Below are 22,362 nucleotides of genomic sequence, written 5' to 3' on the forward strand. Positions count from 1 at the left end.
CAGATGCTGAAAGCATGCATTCAGGTGCAGAAAATAGGAAAGCAAATTATACTTTGCCATCTGCAGCAAAGATACTAAAGTGAAATTTGACAGGACCTAGATGAAACATCTGGAGCTTTGTCTGTAGTTTTGGTCTCCTAATCTGAAGATGGATTTTTTCTTCCAGAGGAATTGAAATTGAAGGTTTACTAGATTGAATCATGGGATGGTAGTACTGAGGTATGAGGAGACTTGATCAGTTAGACCCATATGGAATGGATGTGAGGAAGGTGTTTCCTATAGTGGGGGAGTCTAGGACCAGAGAGTACAGATTCAGAATAGAAAGATGTCCCTTTAACACAGAGATCAAATGAATTTCTATAGCCAGAGGGTGATGAATCTTGAACTTCGTTGTCACAGACGGTTGTGGAAGCCAAGTCACTGAGCGTATTTAAAGTGGAGGTTTATTAGTAAGGGCAGCAAAGGTTACAGGCAAAAGGCAGGAGAATGCAGTTGAGAGGGCAGGATGAAAAGACAGAGCAGATTCATTAGGCTGAATGGCCTAATTCTGCTCCTATGTCTTATATTTACTAGAGTTTATAAGAATGATAGAGCACGTAGAAATTTGGATGCCTAGAAACCTAGAAAATGATATGGTAAGTAGCTGGGAACAGGAAGGTACTGAAGTGAATGATCATTTATGGTCATGTTGACTGATGGAGCAGGCATGAAGAGTATAAAGGCTCTTTGCTTTTCCTATATCCCATCTTTCTAAAGAAAGAGGCCATTTCGTATTGTGATTTCCAATTAGACAGCTAGAACTCACTTCCGGGCTCTTGGTCTCAAGATATTTGGGTTACATCTCTTCAAGTATTTTATAAATGTATTGAAGTTTTACATCTTTTGTGCAGTTAATTCCAGATGCTTGTTAATCACTGAGTAAAGCAATTTATTCAGTTACCCTCTATTCCTTCCACCAACTTATTTTGGATCCATGTTCCTTAAGTCATCACCAACACAAAGAGAGTAGTTAACAACAAAGATGTTTACCTTCTCTTAATTTGAACAATAATGTGTTGCATTTGTTTATCTAAAAACTACCCCTGAGTCAATATTTTCCTCATACTTTGCCAATAAAGCACTTCACCCACTTCACATTAAAATTCTTTAATAGTGTGCATTTTGCTGACACTACAGACAAAATGTAATCACTGAAATGTACTCAGACAAAGAATATTTTTTCAGAGATAACATTGGTGTCATGGCATCATTGTAGCTTAATAAAAAAAAACAGTTGTTTAAGGTCTACAGTACATTTTGTTGTACACTAAAGCCGTAGCTGGTATGCAGAGGCCTGTACATTACATAAACAAGAATCATTTTGATGAATGTTGTTACACAGAATTTACAGGAGAGAAAAAAAAGCCAGCTGCTCAGTGTCAATGCTTATAGTTCACATAAGTTTCCACTTACCCATCCATTTTATCCAATTCCATTAACCTATCCTTATATTTGTTTCTTCCTTTCCAGTCTCCCCTTTCATTAAGTCGAAACTTGAGAAGCCAGGGCTATTTTTCAATAAGCAAAAAGGTCTAAAACGAAATTTAAGAGATATCAGCTGTGACTTACAGATAGCACTCTCATCTCTGAGTTGGAAGATTGTGGTTTCAAATCCTACTCCAAAGACTTAAGTACAAAAATAAGTGAAGATAATAGAAAAAAAGGTGGCACCATTATGAATAGCAGAGTTCACCTGCCTAATATTTATTCCTTAATCAATTTGTATATTCAACCCTAAATTTTGTATTCAGTATATTCCTGAATAATACTGACATTAATTTAAAAATAAACTGCATTGGCAAAAGAGGGCAATCAAAATGGTAGTGTCAAAACCTAATAAGATTTTATCAGATCTAGATTTAGGTTTTTCTTTTGTCAAATGCAATAATATAAATAAAATTATTGTTCAAAATAGAGGCATGAATATGTAGATACATATAATCTTTATATTTCTACTTTGATGAATGGACCAAAATTGTTAAATCTGTTGTTTAAATATGAGCAGTGAAACCATTTAACAAGTAATGACATTATTGAAGTATCAAATTCTGATAACAATTTGCCCACAAACTCGCAATCTTTTTAAAAATAATATCAACTATTTTTCAAGAAAGAACTGTATAGCTGTAAATTTCATAATGTGCACCACCATTTATCAAATTATATGATGTCACATAAAACATTCATAGTATTCATGAAATGTGTTTTAATCACTTTTTAAAAATTCACTGTACATTGCTTAAAATGATAATGGAAAGATCAGTATTTAATTACTTTCATACTAGGCTTTATAACTGACATGTCAAATGTTACATCAAGTCAGCATTATATTTGGTAGTTATAGTTGAATTGATACAAAACCTTGATAAAATTAGAAATAAAAATATAACCTGACAATAATTCATTTTTGAGACAAAATGATCAGCACCATATTTTTGCACAGTACATTTTTGGTTTTGTGCAGCTTGTGAGGTACATTTGGCAGAACGGAGGCAATGGATCTTTACACCATTGCCACCATGGCTTTTAAAGCTTCCTCGTAAAAAATACTCTGACCACACAGATGGAAAATACCAAATGGTTAGTCTCTGGACAGTGTACGCAAAGACAAAATAATCATTTCTCAGTGAACTTTACCATAATGTTTATCACTGTTTCAAATAATAACTTAATACAAAATGCAAACCCTACTGTGTTACCTATGTAACAGGTTTTAACATGAAAGGGTATCTTGACACAGTGATAAATTGTAATGGTCTTCAAAGATATCATTATACTTTTTAATGTGAACAGTTTAACATTCAGACTGCAGGTAGATTAGTTTGTAATTCCTGACTTAGGCCACCTTTGTACTTTGAATAGACTGACATGCCCTTGCATGTGAGATTTTGCTTAAAATATAAAAGGAATGAGCACAGAAAGACAGCAGTAACCAGAATGTGAATAGAAAGTTTTTTTTGTTTTCTTGTCTGTGACTTTGTTATCAGATGTCAGTAGGTGACGCAAAATGCTAAAAATTGTTTTTTTTTTCTTTTCCCCAGAAGACTTTTTTCTCAGAACTGTACAGATGATCATTTTCTGCTTTTTGCACAGACAGGACAGCATCTCCCTTTCTTTTTGATTGTTTTGGTGCACTTCAGAGGAGCGCATCTCTCCACATAGCAGGTAACTTGGCCATTCTAGGAAACAGAAGCAACCGGATAAGTGTCAAAGTGTGTTTACAGCTGTAACAATTGTCATTGTCCACGTACACTCCTGTAGGAAAAATACCTTTCAGTCATACATACAACATAGCTGTCAATTCTTATTTTTCACAATGGGAATTTATTCATGATTATCTGCCTGAAATGCATATTGAACCTAAAATGTAAATTAGTTATATAATTCTTTTCAATTTTTGCTTTAAAAAGGTCCCGTCTCTGAAAAGTATACATGCACGCTATCTAGAAGAAACTGCGAACCATACTAAAGTTGTGAAGGGGATTTTATGTTGCTGATTACTCAGAATCAATCAGTTAAACCTACAAACTCACCCAAGGCATTCAGCTGAGAATGATGGTTTATGGGGATCTAAGGTTTCCTGTGGATTCTCCAGCAATATTACTGCAACTTACCTCACAGATCTGCAGCAATATTTTTGTGTGAGTAAGTCATTCCTGCAATTTATGGTGAAGAGCCTAAGTCACCATTGGAAAAAACGGTGAAAAGTACTAAAAGTGGCCTGGAAAATATGAAGGCAGGTAGTAATAGTAAGGGAAATCAATAAATAAATACTGCATATACTTGAAAACTAATTATAAGATACAAAAAGCAGCAAAAATCAGCTGGTCAGGCAACTGTTCTGGAAGGAATTAATGTTTCAGATCTGGGATCCTTCATCAGAACATTTGTAAAGAGCTCTACCTCACTGCTGCTTCTGTGGAGTTCCTGTTGACTGAGAAACAGGCAAGAAACAACTTCTTATATAAAAAAAATGTCAAGAGGCCATGGGAAGGGGAGATCCAGTCCTTACAATGAAAGCTAGAGTATAAGGATTGTCACATCACACATGACCAGTTAAGCGATCACACAGAAAGGTCCAGGTCAAGGGTCTTCATGCTTTGTTAAAATTTATGTTAAAAACATGCTCTTCTGTTATTTCTGTGCCATGGCTAGGCAGCCAATCATGTCAGACATCCTCTGTGCTTGGCAAATTTCTGCGCATTGAGCCCAGTTCCCTTTTGTAACTGGTGGATATTGGGCATCAGTTTGAACCTTGGGAATAAAAAATACAGGAGCCCTGAGGAAAGCTATTTTTAATTTCACCAATCACTAAGTTAATGTATCACATTCAGATTTATTAGCTGTTTTGCTATCTGTGGAACTTACTGGAAAATAAATGTGCCATTTTCCTGCTGGCTGTTTTAAGTTAAAATAATGTCCTGAAACAGGACCATCATGTGCAAAATGGACAATTCCAGGAATACCTGTGGGTTCTGTGGATTCCTAAAAATCAGTCCAAAGAGCACAAAACAAGGTACATTTTTTTTTCATAGGTGGAAAGAGGTTAGTGAAGCATAGCGTCAGCATAAGTATGATGGGTGATTTTAATTTTTTTCTATATAGTGTAATATTAAAGACAAATTAGGGGGAGATTAGTCACTAGCTATTTGTACTGGCAACTAGGAATAATGCCCAGAGATACTAGATATTGCAGAAACTGGGATACGAAGCAAAATCAAAAGGCTAGAGGAAATGGACAGTCCAAACTTTGGGTTCAGGAAGGAATAATACCTACTTCTGCAAAGTCAGCTCCATCGTGATCGATGGAATTAATACTTTAAGGACATTTAACAGGCTTCGAGATAGGCACATGTGGGAAGGAAGGGTTAGATTGATCTTGGAGTAGGTTGAAAGATTGGCACAATATTATGGGCTGAAGGGCCTGTACTTTGCTGTTCTATGCTCTATGTTCTAAATGTACAAAGGTAGCTGCAACTCCTTGCCACGGATATGACACTACCAATCAAAGATGAATTTCATTCTATTATTCTATAAAGCATCAATTAACTGATCAGTTAGATCTAGCATTTATCACTGAAAGACGATGGATGTAACATAAATGTAAGGAAGGACAGCCCAATGATTGGTTACAAATATAGACAGAGGAGTTAAATTGCACCACAAAAGCAAAATTCAAAACGTCAAAAGATACAGGACTGAAGGTGCTCTATAAAATGCATGTAGCATTTGGGATAAGGTGGACGAATACGTGATGCAATTAGAAATTGGTCGGAATGACATTGTGACCATCATTGAGTTGTGTCTGAAAGAAGGCTATAGTTGGGAATTTAACATCAAAGGATATATTTTGTATCAAATGAACAGAAAGGAAGGCATCGGCAGTGGTGTGGATCTGTTGGTAAGAGATGGAATTACATCTTTAGAAAGAGGTGCAATGCAGACAGAGAATATTGAATCTTTGGGGTGGAGTTAAGAAATTGCAAGGGTATAAAACTCATTATGGGAATCATATATGTACCTCCAAATAGTAGCCAAAATGTGGGGTTGAGATTGCAAAGGGAGCTGGAAAACGCATGTAGGAAGGGTAATGACACAATTGTAACAGGGGACCTGAAGATGCAAGGTGATTGGGAAAATCAGTTTTGTGTTGGATGGCAAGAGAGAGAATTTGTTGAATGAGACAGTGATCGTAACATGATTGAATTCATACTTCATTTTGAGAGGGAGAAGAAACATAAGTCATATGTATCAGTATCACAATGAAATAAAGGGAATTACAGAGGCAGGTGAGAGGAGCTTGCCTAGGTGAATTGGAGCAGGATATTGGTGGGGATGATGGCAGAGCAGAGGCAGCTGAAGTTTCTGGGAACAGTTTACAAGGCACAGGATATATATGTCCCACAGGAGAAGTTCTCATATGGTAGGGGAAGGCAACCATGGCTGACAAGGGAAGTTAAGGACTGTATAAAAACCAAAGAAAGGGCATATAATGTAGCAAAAGTAAGTGGAAGTTGGATTATTGGATAAAATCTAACAAAAGACAACTAAAAAAGCTATAAGAAGGGAAAAGATAAAATATGAGAGCAAATAAACCAATGATATAAAGCAGGATACTAAAGGTTTTTTCAGTTATAAAAAGAGTTAAAGGGAAGTGAGAGTTGATATTGGACCACTAGAAAATGATGATGGTGAGGTAGTAATGGGGGACAAAGAAATGGCAGAAGAACTTAATGAGTACTTTGCATCACTCTTCACTGTGGAAGACATTTGCAAAGTGCCAGAGGTCTTGAGTGTCAGGGAGCAAGAGTGAGTGCCATTGTTATTATAAAGAAAAAAGTGCTAAGGAAGCTCAAAGATCTTAAGGTGGTAAGTCACCTGGGCCAGATGGACTATATCCCAGAGTCTTGAAAAAGGTTGCTGAAGAGATAATGGACACATTGGCCATGATCTTTCAAGAATCACTTGATCCTGGCATGGGCCTGGAGAACTGGAAGATTGCAAATGTCACTCCACTTCTTAAGAAAGGAGAAAGGCTAAAGAAAGGAAATTATAGGCCAGTTAGCCTAACCCAGTTCGAAAAGTGTTGGAGTCTATTATTAAGGATGAGATTTCAGGGTACTTGGAGACTAATCATAAAATAAGTCAAAGTCAGCATGGTTTCTGTTAAGGTAAATCTTGCATGACACATCTGTTAGAGTTCTTCAAAGAAGTAACAAGTAGGGTGGACAAAGAAGAGGCAGTGGAAATCATTTACCTGGATTTTCAGAAGGCGTTTGAGAAGGTGCTACACATGAGGCTGCTTAACGAGATAAAATCCTATGGGTTTTACGGGAAATATACTGGCACGAATAGAGGAATGGCTGATAGGCAGGAGGCAGTGAGTGGGAATAAAGGGGTCCTTTTCTGGTTGGCTGCTAGTAACAAGTGATGTTCCTCTGGGGTTGTTGTTGGGTCCGCTACTTTTCACATTGTTTGTTAATGAAAGATTTGGATAATGGAATTGATGGCTTTGTGGCACAGTTCGCAGATGATACGAGGATAGGTGGAGGGGTAGGTAGTGCTGGGGAAGCAATGCGACTTAAACAAATTGGAAGAATGGGCAAAAAAGTGACAGATGGAATACAGTGTTGGGAAATGTATGATAATGCATTTTTGGTAAAAGGAACAATAGTGCAGACTATTATCTAAATGGGGAGAAGGTTCAAACATTAGAGTTGCAGAGGAACTTAGGACTCATCATACAAAATTCCCAGAAGGTTAATTTACAGGTTGAGTCTGTGGTAAAGAAGGCAAATGCAATGTCGACATTCATTTCATGAGGAACAGAATATAAAAGCAAGGAGATAATGCTGAGGCTTTATAAGACACTAGTCATGCTGCACTTGTTGACAGTTTTGTGCCCCATATCTCAGAAAGAATATGTTGTCATTAGAGACAGTCCAGAAGAGGTTCACAAGGATGATTCCAGGAATGATGGAGCACTTGGCAGCTTTGGGCCTGTACTCACTGGAATTTAGAAGGATGTTTCCTGTGGTGGGGTATCCAGAGGACACAGCCTCAAACTTGAGGGTTGACCTTTCAAAACAGAGGTAAGGAGCAATTTTTTTAGCCAGAGATTATTGAATCTGTGGAATGCTCTGCCACAGACTGCAGTGAAGGCCAAATCCATGGGTATATTTAAGGCGGAAGCTGATCATTTCCTGATTGGTCAGGGCATCAAAGGATATGGCGAAAAGGCAGGTGTATGGGGTTGAGTGGGATCCAGGATCAGTCATGACGGAATGACAGAGCAGACTCAATGGGCTGAATGGCCTAATTCTGCTCCTATAGCTTATGGTCTTAAGGTCTAAGATCAATTACAATCCCAGCAGTAAAATTTAGCTGGATGAAAAATACACATCTAATAACCAATATTTTAAATATTCTGCATTGTATAACTGAATATTATCTGTAATCTAATCCATACCTTACACCAACAGGAAGTACAATCTTCTTTTTTCCAGTGATTGTTCTCATTCATATGATTTCCCAATTCATCCGTGCATCCACGTTGTTGCAGGCGTGACTCCAGTTGGTCAATCTAATGAAAAGTTGAGATATACATTACAAATATCATGTATGTTTAGTCTGGGCTAACTAGACTTCATGAAATTCTTAAGGATCACTATCTGATTCAGGGGGTATTTAACACTAAAGACAATAGCTCTTTCACAAAGCAATGTGTACTGAAAGAGCAGCACTGTTGGCAGGATATAATTTCTGCACTACCATAGACTTTGAACAGTTAGATTATTTCTTTAGATTAAAAAACTGCTCAGTTTTTTTTAACCTGCAAAGGAAAACTTGTCAAATCCTCTCTGAAAAAGAAAGAATGTTTTACAGCATTGTGTCTCACCTGCATACAATTCTGCAAAAGAATAATCTTTGCTTTACACGGTTCTGCTCTCTGGAGAGCAAGATTTTCATCTGGTACAAGGTCACAGTTTCACCTCTTTTATCTGATGGTCAGATATTCATTCTCTCCTACCAGTGTTTGTTCGTCCATCTGCAGGCAATTGAAATCTGGTCCGGATATTTATAAGGAGGTGAGGAAGAAGCAGAGGAGGCCAATAACTGACATGGGAGGCAGATTTAAAGGCAGGGGCTCATTATTAATATTGTCTAATAGGCCAATAGGCTGGTTGACAAACAGGGTAGAAACTGGGCAGGAAAAATAGCACAAGATGTTACAATTGGCAATATTCAGTGTTGACTTTTGGTTATTGAACAGGCTGCAGATAAGTGTCTGAAGCAGGCAGCACGCAGATGGTTTATTGATTAATGGATGCTGAGGTTACAGACAGGAAGAAGTGAGGCTGAGGTCACTTTAGGAAGTTGCACAGTTCAACTGTAGAAGTTAAATTTAAATCAGTATTCCAATTTCACTGTTAAGAGCTGGAGTTAAAATTAGCTCACCTATCAAGGCCTGTAGGTTTGCTGACAATACATTGGTGTAATTTCTTGTTTCATTAATTAACTATTAAGGAAGTATTATAAAATCAACCAGAATGCTACCTTTGTTTGTTATATATGCATGTTAACAGCTTGTTATCATTGATTTCCTGCTTTGTGACACTAGGAAAGGGTAATGATATTATAGTTAAGTAGACAGTGTTAATTTCATTCACATCAAACTGGCTGAAATTAAATATTAATCACCATTATTGATTAAATTCTTTTGCTGACATTCCAATTTCACCTGAGGAATACTAGAGAATTCTGTTGCAAAGAAAACACAATTCAAAAGTGTTTTTTGTCATCTAGGATGGATGTCTATAATTGTCTTTGTAGAGGTGAATGCTGCAAATCTTATCTTCATCCCCCCATTTTTCTCTGTTGAGTGCCCCGTCATGCATTAGCATTAGCATGTCAGACATACGCAGAAGTAGATTAAGAAGTTCACAGAAAGGGGGCACTACACCATTCAGTTCTTAGTCAATGGCACATTGCACCTTTCATTTTTGTGTCAATTCTGATTCCAAATCTGATTCTGAAACTGTTCTGAACTCTTAGAACAAGTGATTTGTTGATGCTGATCATTTTACTGGCAAAATACCAGCACAATTGCCTAAGAATAGGAATAGCAGAATTCACTTGGCAAAGTCCTTTCCTGATGTATAGCCTTACCTGTAGTAAATGTACTGGGTCTCATGTTCTTCTGAATTTTCCTGAAAAGAACCCTCAACCAATTGATTCAGTATATATTAAACAGTTTAACACATTTGGCCTCAGATAATATTTTACAAGTAAAATATTACCTAACTGGTACATGCCATACAATAACCAATGCCTGTTGGCATCTCTCCATGGGCTTTGTGTGTAAATGTAAGAAAGGTAGCACACAGAAGCAGAAAATATTAAGATTTCTAATGTTTTAGACACTGCATGAAATTAAATAAAAATAGAAACGCATAAATTTAAGGAAAAAGCTAAAACTTTATTATCGTCAAGAATCATAGTGTCATACAGCAATTGGACCTTGAAGCCCACCAAGTCCATGCCAAAATCAAGCACCCATTTTTGCTAATCTGATATGCTCGCCTGATTTGACCACTCACTCACACAAGGGCTATTGACAGTGGTAATTAACCTACCAACCTGTTTGTGTTTGGGAAATGAGAGGAAACTGAACAGCCAGTGGAAAGCCAAACATTCATGAGAGGAATGGGCAAAAGTCCATGCATGCTGCACCAAAGGACAGGAGCAACTTCAAGCCACCTGAGATATGAGGCAGCAGCTCTACTAGCTGTGCCACTCTGCAGATTTATTTTTATTTATAGCAATAAAATGATTTTGATTACTGTAAAATCCATTGAACTTTAAAATATTAATCTGAAGGAGTAAGACAAATGATCAGAATTTGTGTCAGCAGATTGCTACAAAATTGGTTTTCTTAGATTTTTCGTGGTGGCTCAAAATGTATCTGTCATGGCAGATTGTTGTGGGATGAGTTGTTGTGATACGAGCATAGAACCAAATGAACTGCTGTCTTAAATCATGCATCAGATGGATCCTAATGGATGGAATTCCTTTCCCTGCTTTCAATTGATATTTGACAAAATGGTACACGATGAAGTCACAGCAATGGGACTCCATGAATTCTTGCAATCTCATTGTTGCATAACAAGAATACAAAGATAATGAATTTTCATGAAGATACTTCTCATAATTTCAATGATGGTCATTGTTGGCCGTAGGCTGCAGATTCAAAGCAAAATATTGGGTTTTCAGTACCATGGATTGGAATGTGGTTTTGACCTTTTTCCAATTGAATCCAAATTTAACCAAATAGTTCTGACCAAAATTCTCCCTTGCTCATACGATGTCATTTCCACATTATATGCATTTCAAATGATGTCACATCTCATGCAACAGATGAAACTTTTGTGGGAGATAACCTCCCAGGAGAATGCCATGGAGACCAGGTTACTGCCACTGAGCATGGGTCCGTGGTGCAGAAGGGAAAAAGAGAGCAGTGATAGGAGACTCAATAGTCAGGGGTACAGACAGGAGATTATGTGGACGTGAAATGGACAGCCAAATGGTATGTTGCTCCCAGAAGCCAGGGTCAGGGATGTCTCAGATTGCATCCACAACATTTTGGAGAAGGAGGGAGAGCAGCCAGCTGTCTTGGTAAATATAGGTACAATTGACATCAAAAGGAAAAACAAAGAGGTCCCGAAAAGAGAATTTAGAGAACTAGGTAGAAAGTTAAGAAGCAGGACCTTCTGGGTAGTAATTTCTGGATTGCTGCTTGTGCCATGTGCCAGTGAGGGTAGAAACAGGATGATATGGCAGATCAAAGCATGGCTGAGGTTCTTGGATCATTGGGATCTCTTCTGGGGAAGGTATACAAAAGTGACTGGCTACACTTGAACCCGAAGGAGACCAATATTCTCACGGACAGGAGGGTTTAAAATAATTTGCCGGTGGGTAGGAACTGGAATATAGGGACTTAGGATAGGACTCATGGTAAAAAAAAAAGCAAAGGTAGCGCGTAGTCAGATCGTCAGGAAGGGCAGGCAGATGATAGAACATAATTGCAGTCAGCAGGGTGAGTATCAGTGCATTCGGGAAGTAGAATCAAAAAAGGAGGCAAGTACAGTACTTAAAATGTTATATCTCAATGCACAGAGTGGATGAAATAAGGTGGATGCTCATGTTGCAATATTACAGATTGCCAAGTATGATGTTGTGACAATCACTAAATTGTGGCTGAAGGATGGTTATAGTTGGGAGCTGGATGTCTAAGCTTACACATTGTATTGGAGGGATAGGAAGATAGGCAGAGGAGGTGGTGTGGCTCTGCTGGTAAAGAATGGCATCAAATCAGTCGAAAGATGTGACATAGAACTGGAAGATGTTGAATCCTTGTGGGTTGAGTTAAGAAACTGTGAAAGTAAAAAGACCCTGATGGCATTTACATACAGTCCTCCCAACAGTAGCTGGGATGTGGACCACACATTACAACAGGAAATAGAAAAGGTGTGTCAAAAGGGGAAAGTTATGATAGTCATGGGAGATTTCAACGATTGGGAAGATGTTGGATTCAATTGTTGAGGATGAAGTTATGGAGTACTTGGTGACACAGGAGAAGACAGGACAAAGTCAGCATGGTTTTCTTCAGGGAAAATCCTACCTGATGAACCTCTTTGAATTCTTTAAGGAGATTACACATAGAATTCATAAAGGGGATGCAGTGGATGTTGTATATTTGGACTTTCAGAAGGCCTTTGACGAGGTGCTGCACATGAGGCTGCTTACCAAGTTAAGAGCCCATGGTATTACAGGAAAGTTACTGGTATGGTTAGAGCATGGCTGATTGATAGGAGGCAGTGAGTTGGAATAAAAGGATCCTTTTCTGGTTGGTTGTCAGTGACTAGTAGTGTTCTGCAAAGGTTGGTGTTGAGACCGCTTCTTTTTATGCTATATATAAATGATTTAGATGATGGAAAAGATGGCTTTGATGCCAAGTTTGCAGATGTTATAAAGATTGGTGGATGGGCAGGTAGTGTTGAAGAAACAGATAGGCTGCAGAAGGACTTAGGAAAATGGGCAAGAAAGTGGCAAATGAAGTACAATGTTGGAAAATACATGGTCATGCACCTTGGTAGAAGAAATAAATGTGCAGAGTATTTTCTAAATGGGGAGAAAATCCAAAAATCTGAAATGCAAAGGGACTCGGGAGTCCTTGTCCTCGTAAAGGTTAACTTGCAGGTTGTGTTGGTAGTGAAGAACGCAAATGCAATGATAGCATTCATTTCATGAGGTCTAGAATATAAGAGCTGAGGCTTTATAAGGCACTGCTGAGGCTTCACCTTGAGTATTGTGAACAGTTTTGGGCTCCTCATCTTAGAAAAGATGTGTTGGCTTTGGAGAGGGTTCAGAGGAGTTTCAGAAGGATGATTCCAGGAATGAAAGGGTTATCATATGAAGTGAGTATGATAGCTCTGGGTCTGCACTCGCTGGAATCTAGAAGGATGAGGGAGGATCTCATTGAAACCTTTCAAATGTTGAAAGGCCTAGACCGAGTAGATGTGGAAAGGATGTTTCCCATGGTGGGAGAGTCTAGGACAAGAGGGCACAGCCTTAGGGTAGAGGAGTGTCCATTTAAAACAGAGATGAGGAGAAATTTCTATAGCCAGAGGGTGGTGAATTTGTGGAGTATAGTACCACAGGCAGCTGTGAAGGCCAGGTCATTGGGTGTACTTAAGGCAGAATTTGATATATTCTTGGTTGGACTCAGCATCAATGGTCATGGGGAGAAGGCTGGGGAGTGGGGCTAAGGCGGGGGAGAGAAAGGATCAGCCATGTTTGAATGGCCGAGCAGACTAGATGGGCCAAATGGCCTAATTCTACTCCCATGTCTTATGGTCTTATGGAAACATTACTGAGGTAATTTTTCATATTATCCTAGAAACACCTACCATTGGACACCCCCAGGTCATCCCAATTTTAATAATGATAGTTTAGGCCATTTCCATTCAAGGCAGCTATTGATTAACTTTTCTCCCTTGAATCCTTTTACATTCTTCAGCAACCTGGTCCTGCATTTGCTCCAATTTCCTGACTGACCCAAGTCCTTATGCATGACTACCACATTTGCACAGCTGTCACTGCTGCCCTCCCTCCAACATCTACCCTGGTCCAGGTTCATCTCTCCACCTTCCTACACACCCACATCATTCTACCTACCAAATTCCCAGAAATTAAGCACACAACTCTGATCTCCAGATGGCTACAAGACTCTGACTGCCTTTCTTGTCATGAACCCACTGGTCTTAAACACTATCTAGCTTAAATCATTAAGCATGGACTATACTGAACTTTGGGGTGCCAGGCTTTTAACTGAAATAGTCTTCACTATGCTGTTCAATACCCCGCAGTGGCATTAAAACATGCCTTTTAGGACACATATCACTCTCTACATCTGAGTTTATGAATTCATATATTCAGCACTGTTTTACAAGCTTGAATTAAGTTATCAGAATCTTCTACGTCCGTTAGTGTATTGTTATTACACATTCTCAAATACTAACTTATTTCATTTGCTTACATTTTAATCTCTAAACCTAAAGGTAGGAGTTCTTTGAGCAGGTGACAAATTCAGGGGTTCCCAACCTTTTTTATGCCATGGTTCCATACTATTAAGCAAGGGCTCTATGGATCCCAGGTTAGGAACCCCACAAAGGAAAGATGGTGAAAGTTACTTACTTGGATTTTCATAACAAGGTGCCACACACAGGGCTGCTAAACAAGATAAGAATCCAAATCATTAGAGGAAAAATTCTAGCATGGGTAGAAGACAAGCTGACTGGCAGAAATCCGACAGTGGATGATGAAGTGGTCCTTTTCAGGATAGTTGCCCAGTCACCAATATTCTTGACATTCACTGGCAATACCATCACCTAATCTGCCACCCTAGCAAAATTCCTAGAGATTACGATTGGTCAGAAACTCGAACCAACTACATAAAAACTGTGTCTACTGAGGCCAGGAAAAGATCGGATATTGTGTGATGAATGCCTCATCTCCTAGAAATCCAGCATCTACTGGGCACATGTCAGAAGAGTTATGAAACACCCTGCATTTGCCTGAATACGTGTGGTTCCAGCAACTCCCATTAATCTCAACATGATCCATAACAAAGCAGTTCTTTTGACTATTACTGCCCAAAACTATTATGTCTTCTCCAACCATTATACAGTGGTTGCTATGTTTTCTATCAACAAATTGTATTGCATGTAATCGCATTGACTTCACACAGCTTTCCCCAAAACAGTCAGCCTCCATAACTAAGAAGAACATGGGCAGTAGCCATGTGGGAATGTCATCAACTGCAGGCTCACCATCCTGACTTGGAAATATATTGCCTTCATCATTACTAGTTCTAAATCTTAGAAAGTCCTTCCTATCTGCCCTTGCTGGAGTGCCTCCACTAGAAGAACTGCAATGTTTCAAGGAGTTGTTTTACACCTGGGCATTAACACGTCACTTATATCATATATGTTTAAGTTATTTTTGTGAATGTTACTTACAGTCCATGATGCTATGTGACTGTGATGCAGCTGCAAGTAAGCTTCTCAATGCATCTATGCATGCATGTACTCGTGCATACAACATTAACCTCAACTCAATGACAGTCAGGGATGGGCAATATGTTTTGTTCTCATCAGTAATGTTCAGATTCCTGTTAAGTGAATAACAAGAAAAAGATCCTACCAGGGAAACTTCACACAACTTCTTCAGGGTGCTCTGGTTACTCAGTTAAAATTAAAATTCCTGAGACAAAATTTGGAGGAGAGAGAAAGAGTTTCTCTGGCATCTAAACTTCCTTTTTGAGTCAATAAAAGTAAAATAAGTTAGTCTTTATTCATCTCAATAGGTTTTGTGAGATTATGCTTTATTTGTTCACATAAAAGTCATTTCCTTTCAAGGAAATTCATTATCAAAGCAAAGCCCTTTGAGGATTTTCGAATCCTAAATAAATGAGAGGCTTGCAAACATAAAATAAAACTGGAAGTGATTATTGTTAGTCTACTAGTGGAGTTTCAAATACAACGTGGAGAGAGACTAAGTAGATAGCCATTCATTCCTGTAGCACAAATGGCTTTTCAGAATAAAAGGAAGTTAAAGTGTTATGGTCGAAAGAAATGTTTATCTTTTGTAAAAATTACTCTATTGACTACTCTAAGATTAATTCAACCAAAAGAGAAATGGAATGATTGTGCTTTCACTCCTGAGGTAGATTAACATTCTTTTTGGTACTTGACACATTTTATTTAGACAATATGTTGAGGCAAATAAAAAGTTAATAAAATCAAGGGAATACTGCCAGAACAGAATACAGTTTTTCTATGTTCAAAACCGTACAATGCAATGATCAAGCTACATCTGGGGTATTATGTGCCATTTTGTAAAAGACTGTGAAAAGCTATTTTATGATAATGAGAAGGGTGAAAGGAAGTGAACCTAAGAGATAAGAGCACAAAATATGTGAGTGGGACACAGTAATGAGGAAATACTAAAGTGCCATAATCAATATAAAGTACAAACTTGCTTAACATGATTTCCGAATATGATCTTACAGTTAGGTCACTTTATAGAATTAGATGTCATAATTATAAAATTGCCAAACAAATTTATATTCTCACTTAAGGATTGAAGCATCTTCAGAACTTACTAGTGGATAACAATCAACAAGCAGTTGTGACACAAAGGCTTACTGTGATAAAAGCTCCAGTTGTCTCCAACTGTATTTTACAGGGAAGAGAAACTATATTCTGACAGAATATTACTTCAATATCTGAATGGCTCTGTGAAAGAATATTAAATTGTCCTTTTCCAGAACAAATAATTCAATGTTGGCGATGATAATAAGCTAATTTAAAATAGAATGTTTTTTTTATATTTTGTACATACCAAAACCGATGAAAATGGGTTAAATTCATAAAATACAACAGTTCCCATTACTAGGTTTGGTATGATCAACGTTCCTATGGAAATCCTGTTAGAAATTCTCAGATTAATGTTTGAGACTTTTCTAGTTCAATGGAAATAGATTTGAATGTTGCAAAGCTTTGAACGATGGAAAAGACTGAATCAATGTCAATCATTTGGATATTGCTCATAATAGTAAACACAAATCATTAAAGAAAATTAATTATTATGACTGTAAATAAGGGAATTATGCAAACTACCAGTCAAAATAAAGTATTACCATTGCAGAATCAGATTTCCTAACTACACATTAGCAAAAATATGCACATTGAGTTACCAGGAGATGTAGATGAGATTGAGACTCATTTATATTGTGAATTCACATAGTATATAGAAAGTACAAACCATGATGTCTGTACTAACACAAAAACCATGATGTCTGTACAACATCAAATGAAACAAAATCTCTTCTGCCTGCATACAGAGAAGCAATTTCATCACTCTCTGTAAGGAATTTGTACGTTTTCCCTGTGTGTGGATTTCTACTGGATGCTCCAGTTTCCTCCCAAATTTCAAAGGTGCATGGATTAGTAGGTTAACTGGTCACTTGGGTGCAATTGGGCAGTAGGGATTTTTGGGTTGGGAGGACTCATTACTGTGCTCTATCTCCAAACAATTTTAGAGAGCAGGGGTTCCCAACCTTTTTTATGCCATGGACCCCTACCATTCACTGAGTGGTCCGTGGAACCCCTGGGTAGAGTAAATTAATTCGTTAAATAATTATCAGAGAAATTTGAAGAAAAAGTGAGCTGTCAAATAGGATGGTGGAATCTGGCTATTAAAAATCCTTAAAGCATACGGTTATGGACTAAGGATTGGAAAAGGGATTAAACTGATGTTCATTTTTTAGATACCAAGGAGACAAATGTGACAAATGGACTCCCCTGTGCCACAAAATAATCGTAATTTCTATGATTCTATGGCACTAATTTGAACTAAGTAGGGGAATTCTCCTTGATATCTGGCTCAGAATTTATCCATCAGCCATCAGGTGGTCATTATCACAGTACTAATTCTGTGACCGTAATGTTTGTATTTGGCTACTATCCCCAACATTATTATGATGATCTAAGTTAAATAATCAGTTCTGAAGCATTTTGGGTCAGTTAAAGATCATGAGAAGCAATACTCTCAACCTACATCTACTAGCTTTCATTCTGGAGCTGTGGCCAAGGCAGGCAAAGAAGGAAACCAGGATCATTTCCAAGCAAAGCATGGAAGATTTTATATCTTACAATTTCTACTACTCCTCAAATATCAGCAGAAACCACTAAATAATTAATCAATTAAATAGAGTACCCATGCACTGCACAGCATGGGGCAAGGAAATAATAAGTATCGTTATGCTAAGATGAACATAAAGGCGAAATAAATGCATGACGTTCAGAAAAGAATACTCTTGTGTGCCGAAAGCAATGAACAAGTTTTGAAGTAATGAACAACATTTAACTCTTATGAAAATTCAATTATTAAACATATAAACCAACACATTGTTGTCTCTGTGTCTCAAGTCCAGCTGTCTTTCTGCTCATCCTAGCATAACCATGCCTGCTGTTTTGTTTTTTTTCTCCCATACTGTGTAGCGCACCCTTGTACATGAAGAAATTAATTAATTGATTAAAATTTAGTGTTTTTACTGAATGATTAAAGAGTAAATCAGCCTACCCTCCATGGGCTCTGTCTACATCTCTTGCCTCTACAACAAAACAGCCATCATGATCATGGAGCCCTCCCACCCCAGCACCCCAGACATTATCTCTTTAACTCCTCCCCCAATCTGGCAGAAGATATAAAATCCTGAAAATATGTATTACCATGCTCAGGGACAACTTCTATGCAACTGTTATAAGACCATTGAACAGACCTCTTGCATGAAAAATAGGATCTTGACCTCACAATCTACTTCATCATTGCCTTGGACTTTATCATTATCCTATAGTCCTAATTGAAAAGCTACAGAACATCGGCCTCTGCAACTCATTCTTCGACTTCCTCACTGGAAGACCACAATCTGTGCAGATTGGAAATAACATCTCCACCCCGCTGACAATCAATATTGGGGCACCTCAGGAGTGTGCACTTCGCCTGCTGCTGTATCCTCTCTACACCCATGATAGTGTGGCCAGGCACAGCTCAAATACCAACTATAAATTTGCTGATGGTAGAATTTTATGATTGTTGGCAGAATTTCAGACGGTGACGAAAGGGTGTACGGGAGCGAGACATATCAGTTAGTCGAGTTGTGTCGCAGCAACAATGTCGCACTCAACGTCAGCAAGACCAAAGAGGAGATTGTGGATTTGACTTTATTTTTACATCCTTCACATACATGAGGAGTAAAAGTCTTTATGTTATGTCTCCATCTAAACGTGCAATGTGCAATCATAGTAATTTATAATAAATAGAACAGTCAATGTAAGATAGAAATACACTCAAATCAGCGTGAGATAATCAGTCTGATTGCCTGGTGGAAAAAGCTGTCCCGGAGCCTCTTGGCCCTGGCTTTTGTGCTGCGTTACCATTTCCCAGATGGCAGCAGCTGGAATAGATTGCGGTTGGAGGTGTCTCGGGTCCCAATGATCCTTCTGGCCCTTTTTACACACCTGTCTTTGTAAATGTCCGGAGTAGTGGGAAGATGACATCTACAGATGTGCTGGGCTGTCCACACTACTCTCTGCAGAATCCTGTGATTAAGGGAAGTACAGTTCTCATACCAGACAGTGATGCAGCCAGTCAGGATGCTCTCAGTTGTGGCCCTGTAGAATGTTCTTAGGATTTGGGGGCCCATACCAACCTTCCTCAACCATCTGAGGTGAAAGAGGCGCTGTTGTGCATTTTTCATCACACAGCTGGTAGGTACAGACCACGTGAGGTCCTCAGTGATGTGGATACCGAGGAACTTAAAGCTGTTTAACTCTCAACCCCAGATCCGTTAATGTCAATAGGGGTTAGCCTGTCTCTACTCCTCCTGTAATCCACAACCAGCTCCTTTGTTTTTGCAATATTGAAGGAGAGGTTGTTTTCTTGACACCACTGTGTCAGAGAGATGACTTCTTCTATATAGGCTACCTCATTATTATTTGAGATTAGGCCAATCAATGTAGTGTTGTTGGCAAATTTAATTAGCAGATTAGAGCTGTGGGTGGCGACACAGTTATGGGTATACAGGTAGTAAAGGAGGGGACTTAGTACACAGCCCTGAGGGGCTTCTGTGTTGAGAGTCAGAGGGGTGGAGGCGAGGAAGCCCACCTTTACCACCTGCTGGTGATCTGACAGGAAGCCTGGGATCCAGCTGCACAAGGCAGGGTCAAGGTTGAAGTCTCTGAGCTTCCTGTCGAGTCTAGAGGGAATTATGGTGTTGAATGCTGAACTGTAATTCAAGTCAGCATTCTTCAGGAAGGGTAAGGCAAGAGAACACAAACCAATCCTGAAAGAGGGATCAGAAGTGGAGAGAATGAATAATTTCAAGTTCTGGGTGTCAGTATCTCTGAGGACCTAACCTGGACACAATGTATTGATGCAGCTATCAAGAAGGCAAGACAGCAATATATTTCATTAGGAGTTTGAGGAGATTTGGCCTGTCAACTAAAATACTCGAAAACTTCAACAAGTGTTCTGACTGACTGCATCACTGACTAGAATGGGGTTGTGGGGCGGGGGGGGGGCGCTACTGCACAAGATCAAAACAAGTTGCAGAAACTTGTACAATTTGTCGGCTTTGTCATGGGTACCAGCCTCTAGAGTATCCAAGACATCTTCAAGGAGTGGTGCCTTAGGAAGGTGGCATCCATCATTAACGACTCCCACCACCCAGGACATGACTGCTACTATCGGGAAGGAGATACAGAAGCCTGAAGGCACGCACTCAGTAATACAGGAACAGCTTCTTCCCCTCTGCCATCCGATTCCTAAATGGACATTGAATCGGAACTCTACACTACACTTTCTCTTTAACTGTAACACTTTAGCTGTATATTGTTATTGTTTATTCATTTTCCTGCAAATATATCGTGAAATGATCTGTATGCATGGTATGCAAAACAGTTTTTCAATGTATCCTGAAACATGCAACAGTAATAAACCAATTTACCAATTTATTAGTATGTACAGAATATAAAGATCTCCATGATCATCTTGGAAATAATCCCTGTTTTATTCTTTGCCTGTGTTAGCGACAACTCCAGAACTAAAGTTAATCAATGCAGACTGAGTGAAGTAACTCTTCTCACAATCTTTAACTGTTCCAAGTCAGATTCTGGCAATCTGCTTAGTAAAGTTACAGACAGTTTAGAATTTGAATTGTAACCTTGCAGATGGCACAACAATTGATGGAGTCATTGATTGTTAAGCAGGTTTTCTGAGGCTATAGCAGGATACAGATCAGCTGGAAAGTTGGGCAGAACTAGGACAGATTAGGGTTGATCCAGACAAGAGTGTTTGTACGAACTGTGAAGTCAATCTCAAGTAGGACAAAGAGAGTGCAGGGTAAGGATCTCAGGAGTGTTGATATGCAAGTCCATAAGCAGGGTTTTGCAGATAACTAGAGTGGTGAAGAAGACAACTGATTTGCTTATCTTCATAAAATGAGGCATTGGAGTATTAGAGTTAGGACATTATGTTGTATCTGCACAGAACATTGGTTAGTTTACACTTGCAGAACTGTGTTCAGCTTTCGTGACCACATTAGTATTGGAGGTAGTAATAGACAGAATACAGAGAGGTTGCCTGGAATGAAGAGCTGCAACTAAAAGGCAGGATTTACCCTCAATTGGAGGCTGAGAGGTGATTTCATGGAGGTTGATGAAATAATGATAATTCATGGTTAAGACAGATAATCAGTTAGGGAAATCTAGAACTAAAACACATAGGTTTAATGTGAGGGGTGAAAATTTAATTATAATCTGAGGGGTAAGTTTTCACACAGATGGTGATAGTTATCTGGAATGAGCTCCCAGAGGAGATGATGAAGGCATTTAAATAGGGAAAGCACAGAGGGATTCAGGTCTAATGCAGGTGTAACACCCTGGGAAAGGTCTCACTGCTAATGTAATAGTCTTTCTGTAGAAGCAGTGTTTGGGTTATGGCTAGAGATAACGGGGGCTCTGGAATTTGCGCCTTCCAATAAGGGAGTGTTTTTTCTTGTTATGTGCCTGAGACCGAGGTGCTCTGGGTCTTTTGTTCAGCGGAAGCTGGAGAGAGAAGATGCCAGAAAGGAGAGGTCGTAGACACCAGAAAGGAGTGGACTTGGAGTGGGGCTGGGAGTCGACGAAGCCCAGGGAAATCGATGGAGGACCAGCGGTAGGTAAACCAGGAGCTCCAACTTGTGCATGTTAGACTGTTTCATTAAAATAGGCCCTTTTCTTTTTGTTTTACTTAACCCGTTAGTAAAATTAAGAATGATAAATCTAAATTGTTTAATTGCATATGGTGTACTGCCTGTTATTTTGTGGTACTGATTTGTAACAGGGGAACAGCTCACACAGCATCCACACAAACAGGAGGTTTTGCACCTTCAATCTCACACGTTTGGCCAGAGATGGACTTACACAGCCGACAGAACCCGAGGGTTACACGGGGAAAGGATAGGCAAGCATCACAGTCAGCATTGATGAGAAGGGCTGAAAGAGCATGATTTCATGCTGCATAATTCTGTGAGTCAAACGATAATGCATTATAGGCTAATAGTAGCTGCCTGGAAAAAGAATACTTTCTTAGAAATCAAAACAATTTAGCAGGTTGCTCAGCCCAACCAGTCTGGTAATAACGTAAAATGAGCAGTTT

General features: G+C 38.8%; 1 protein-coding gene across 1 annotated transcript in view; it reads right to left on the bottom strand.

Annotated features, from left to right (window-relative positions):
- Positions 1–1,164: 1,164 nt before the first annotated feature.
- Positions 1,165–22,362, bottom strand: part of LOC134354560 (peroxidasin homolog) — a 564,572-nt gene continuing 543,374 nt past the window's right edge. Inside the window, exons 22-23 of the mRNA XM_063063488.1 lie at positions 8,009–8,122; positions 1,165–3,218 (exon numbers count right to left, since the gene is read on the bottom strand). Of these exons, the coding sequence (XP_062919558.1) occupies positions 3,111–3,218; positions 8,009–8,122 (222 nt within the window). The 3' untranslated portion in view covers positions 1,165–3,110. The remainder of the gene's footprint in view (positions 3,219–8,008; positions 8,123–22,362) is intronic.

Source organism: Mobula hypostoma, chromosome 1, assembly GCF_963921235.1.
Source record: "Mobula hypostoma chromosome 1, sMobHyp1.1, whole genome shotgun sequence".
Taxonomy (NCBI): domain Eukaryota; kingdom Metazoa; phylum Chordata; class Chondrichthyes; order Myliobatiformes; family Myliobatidae; genus Mobula; species Mobula hypostoma.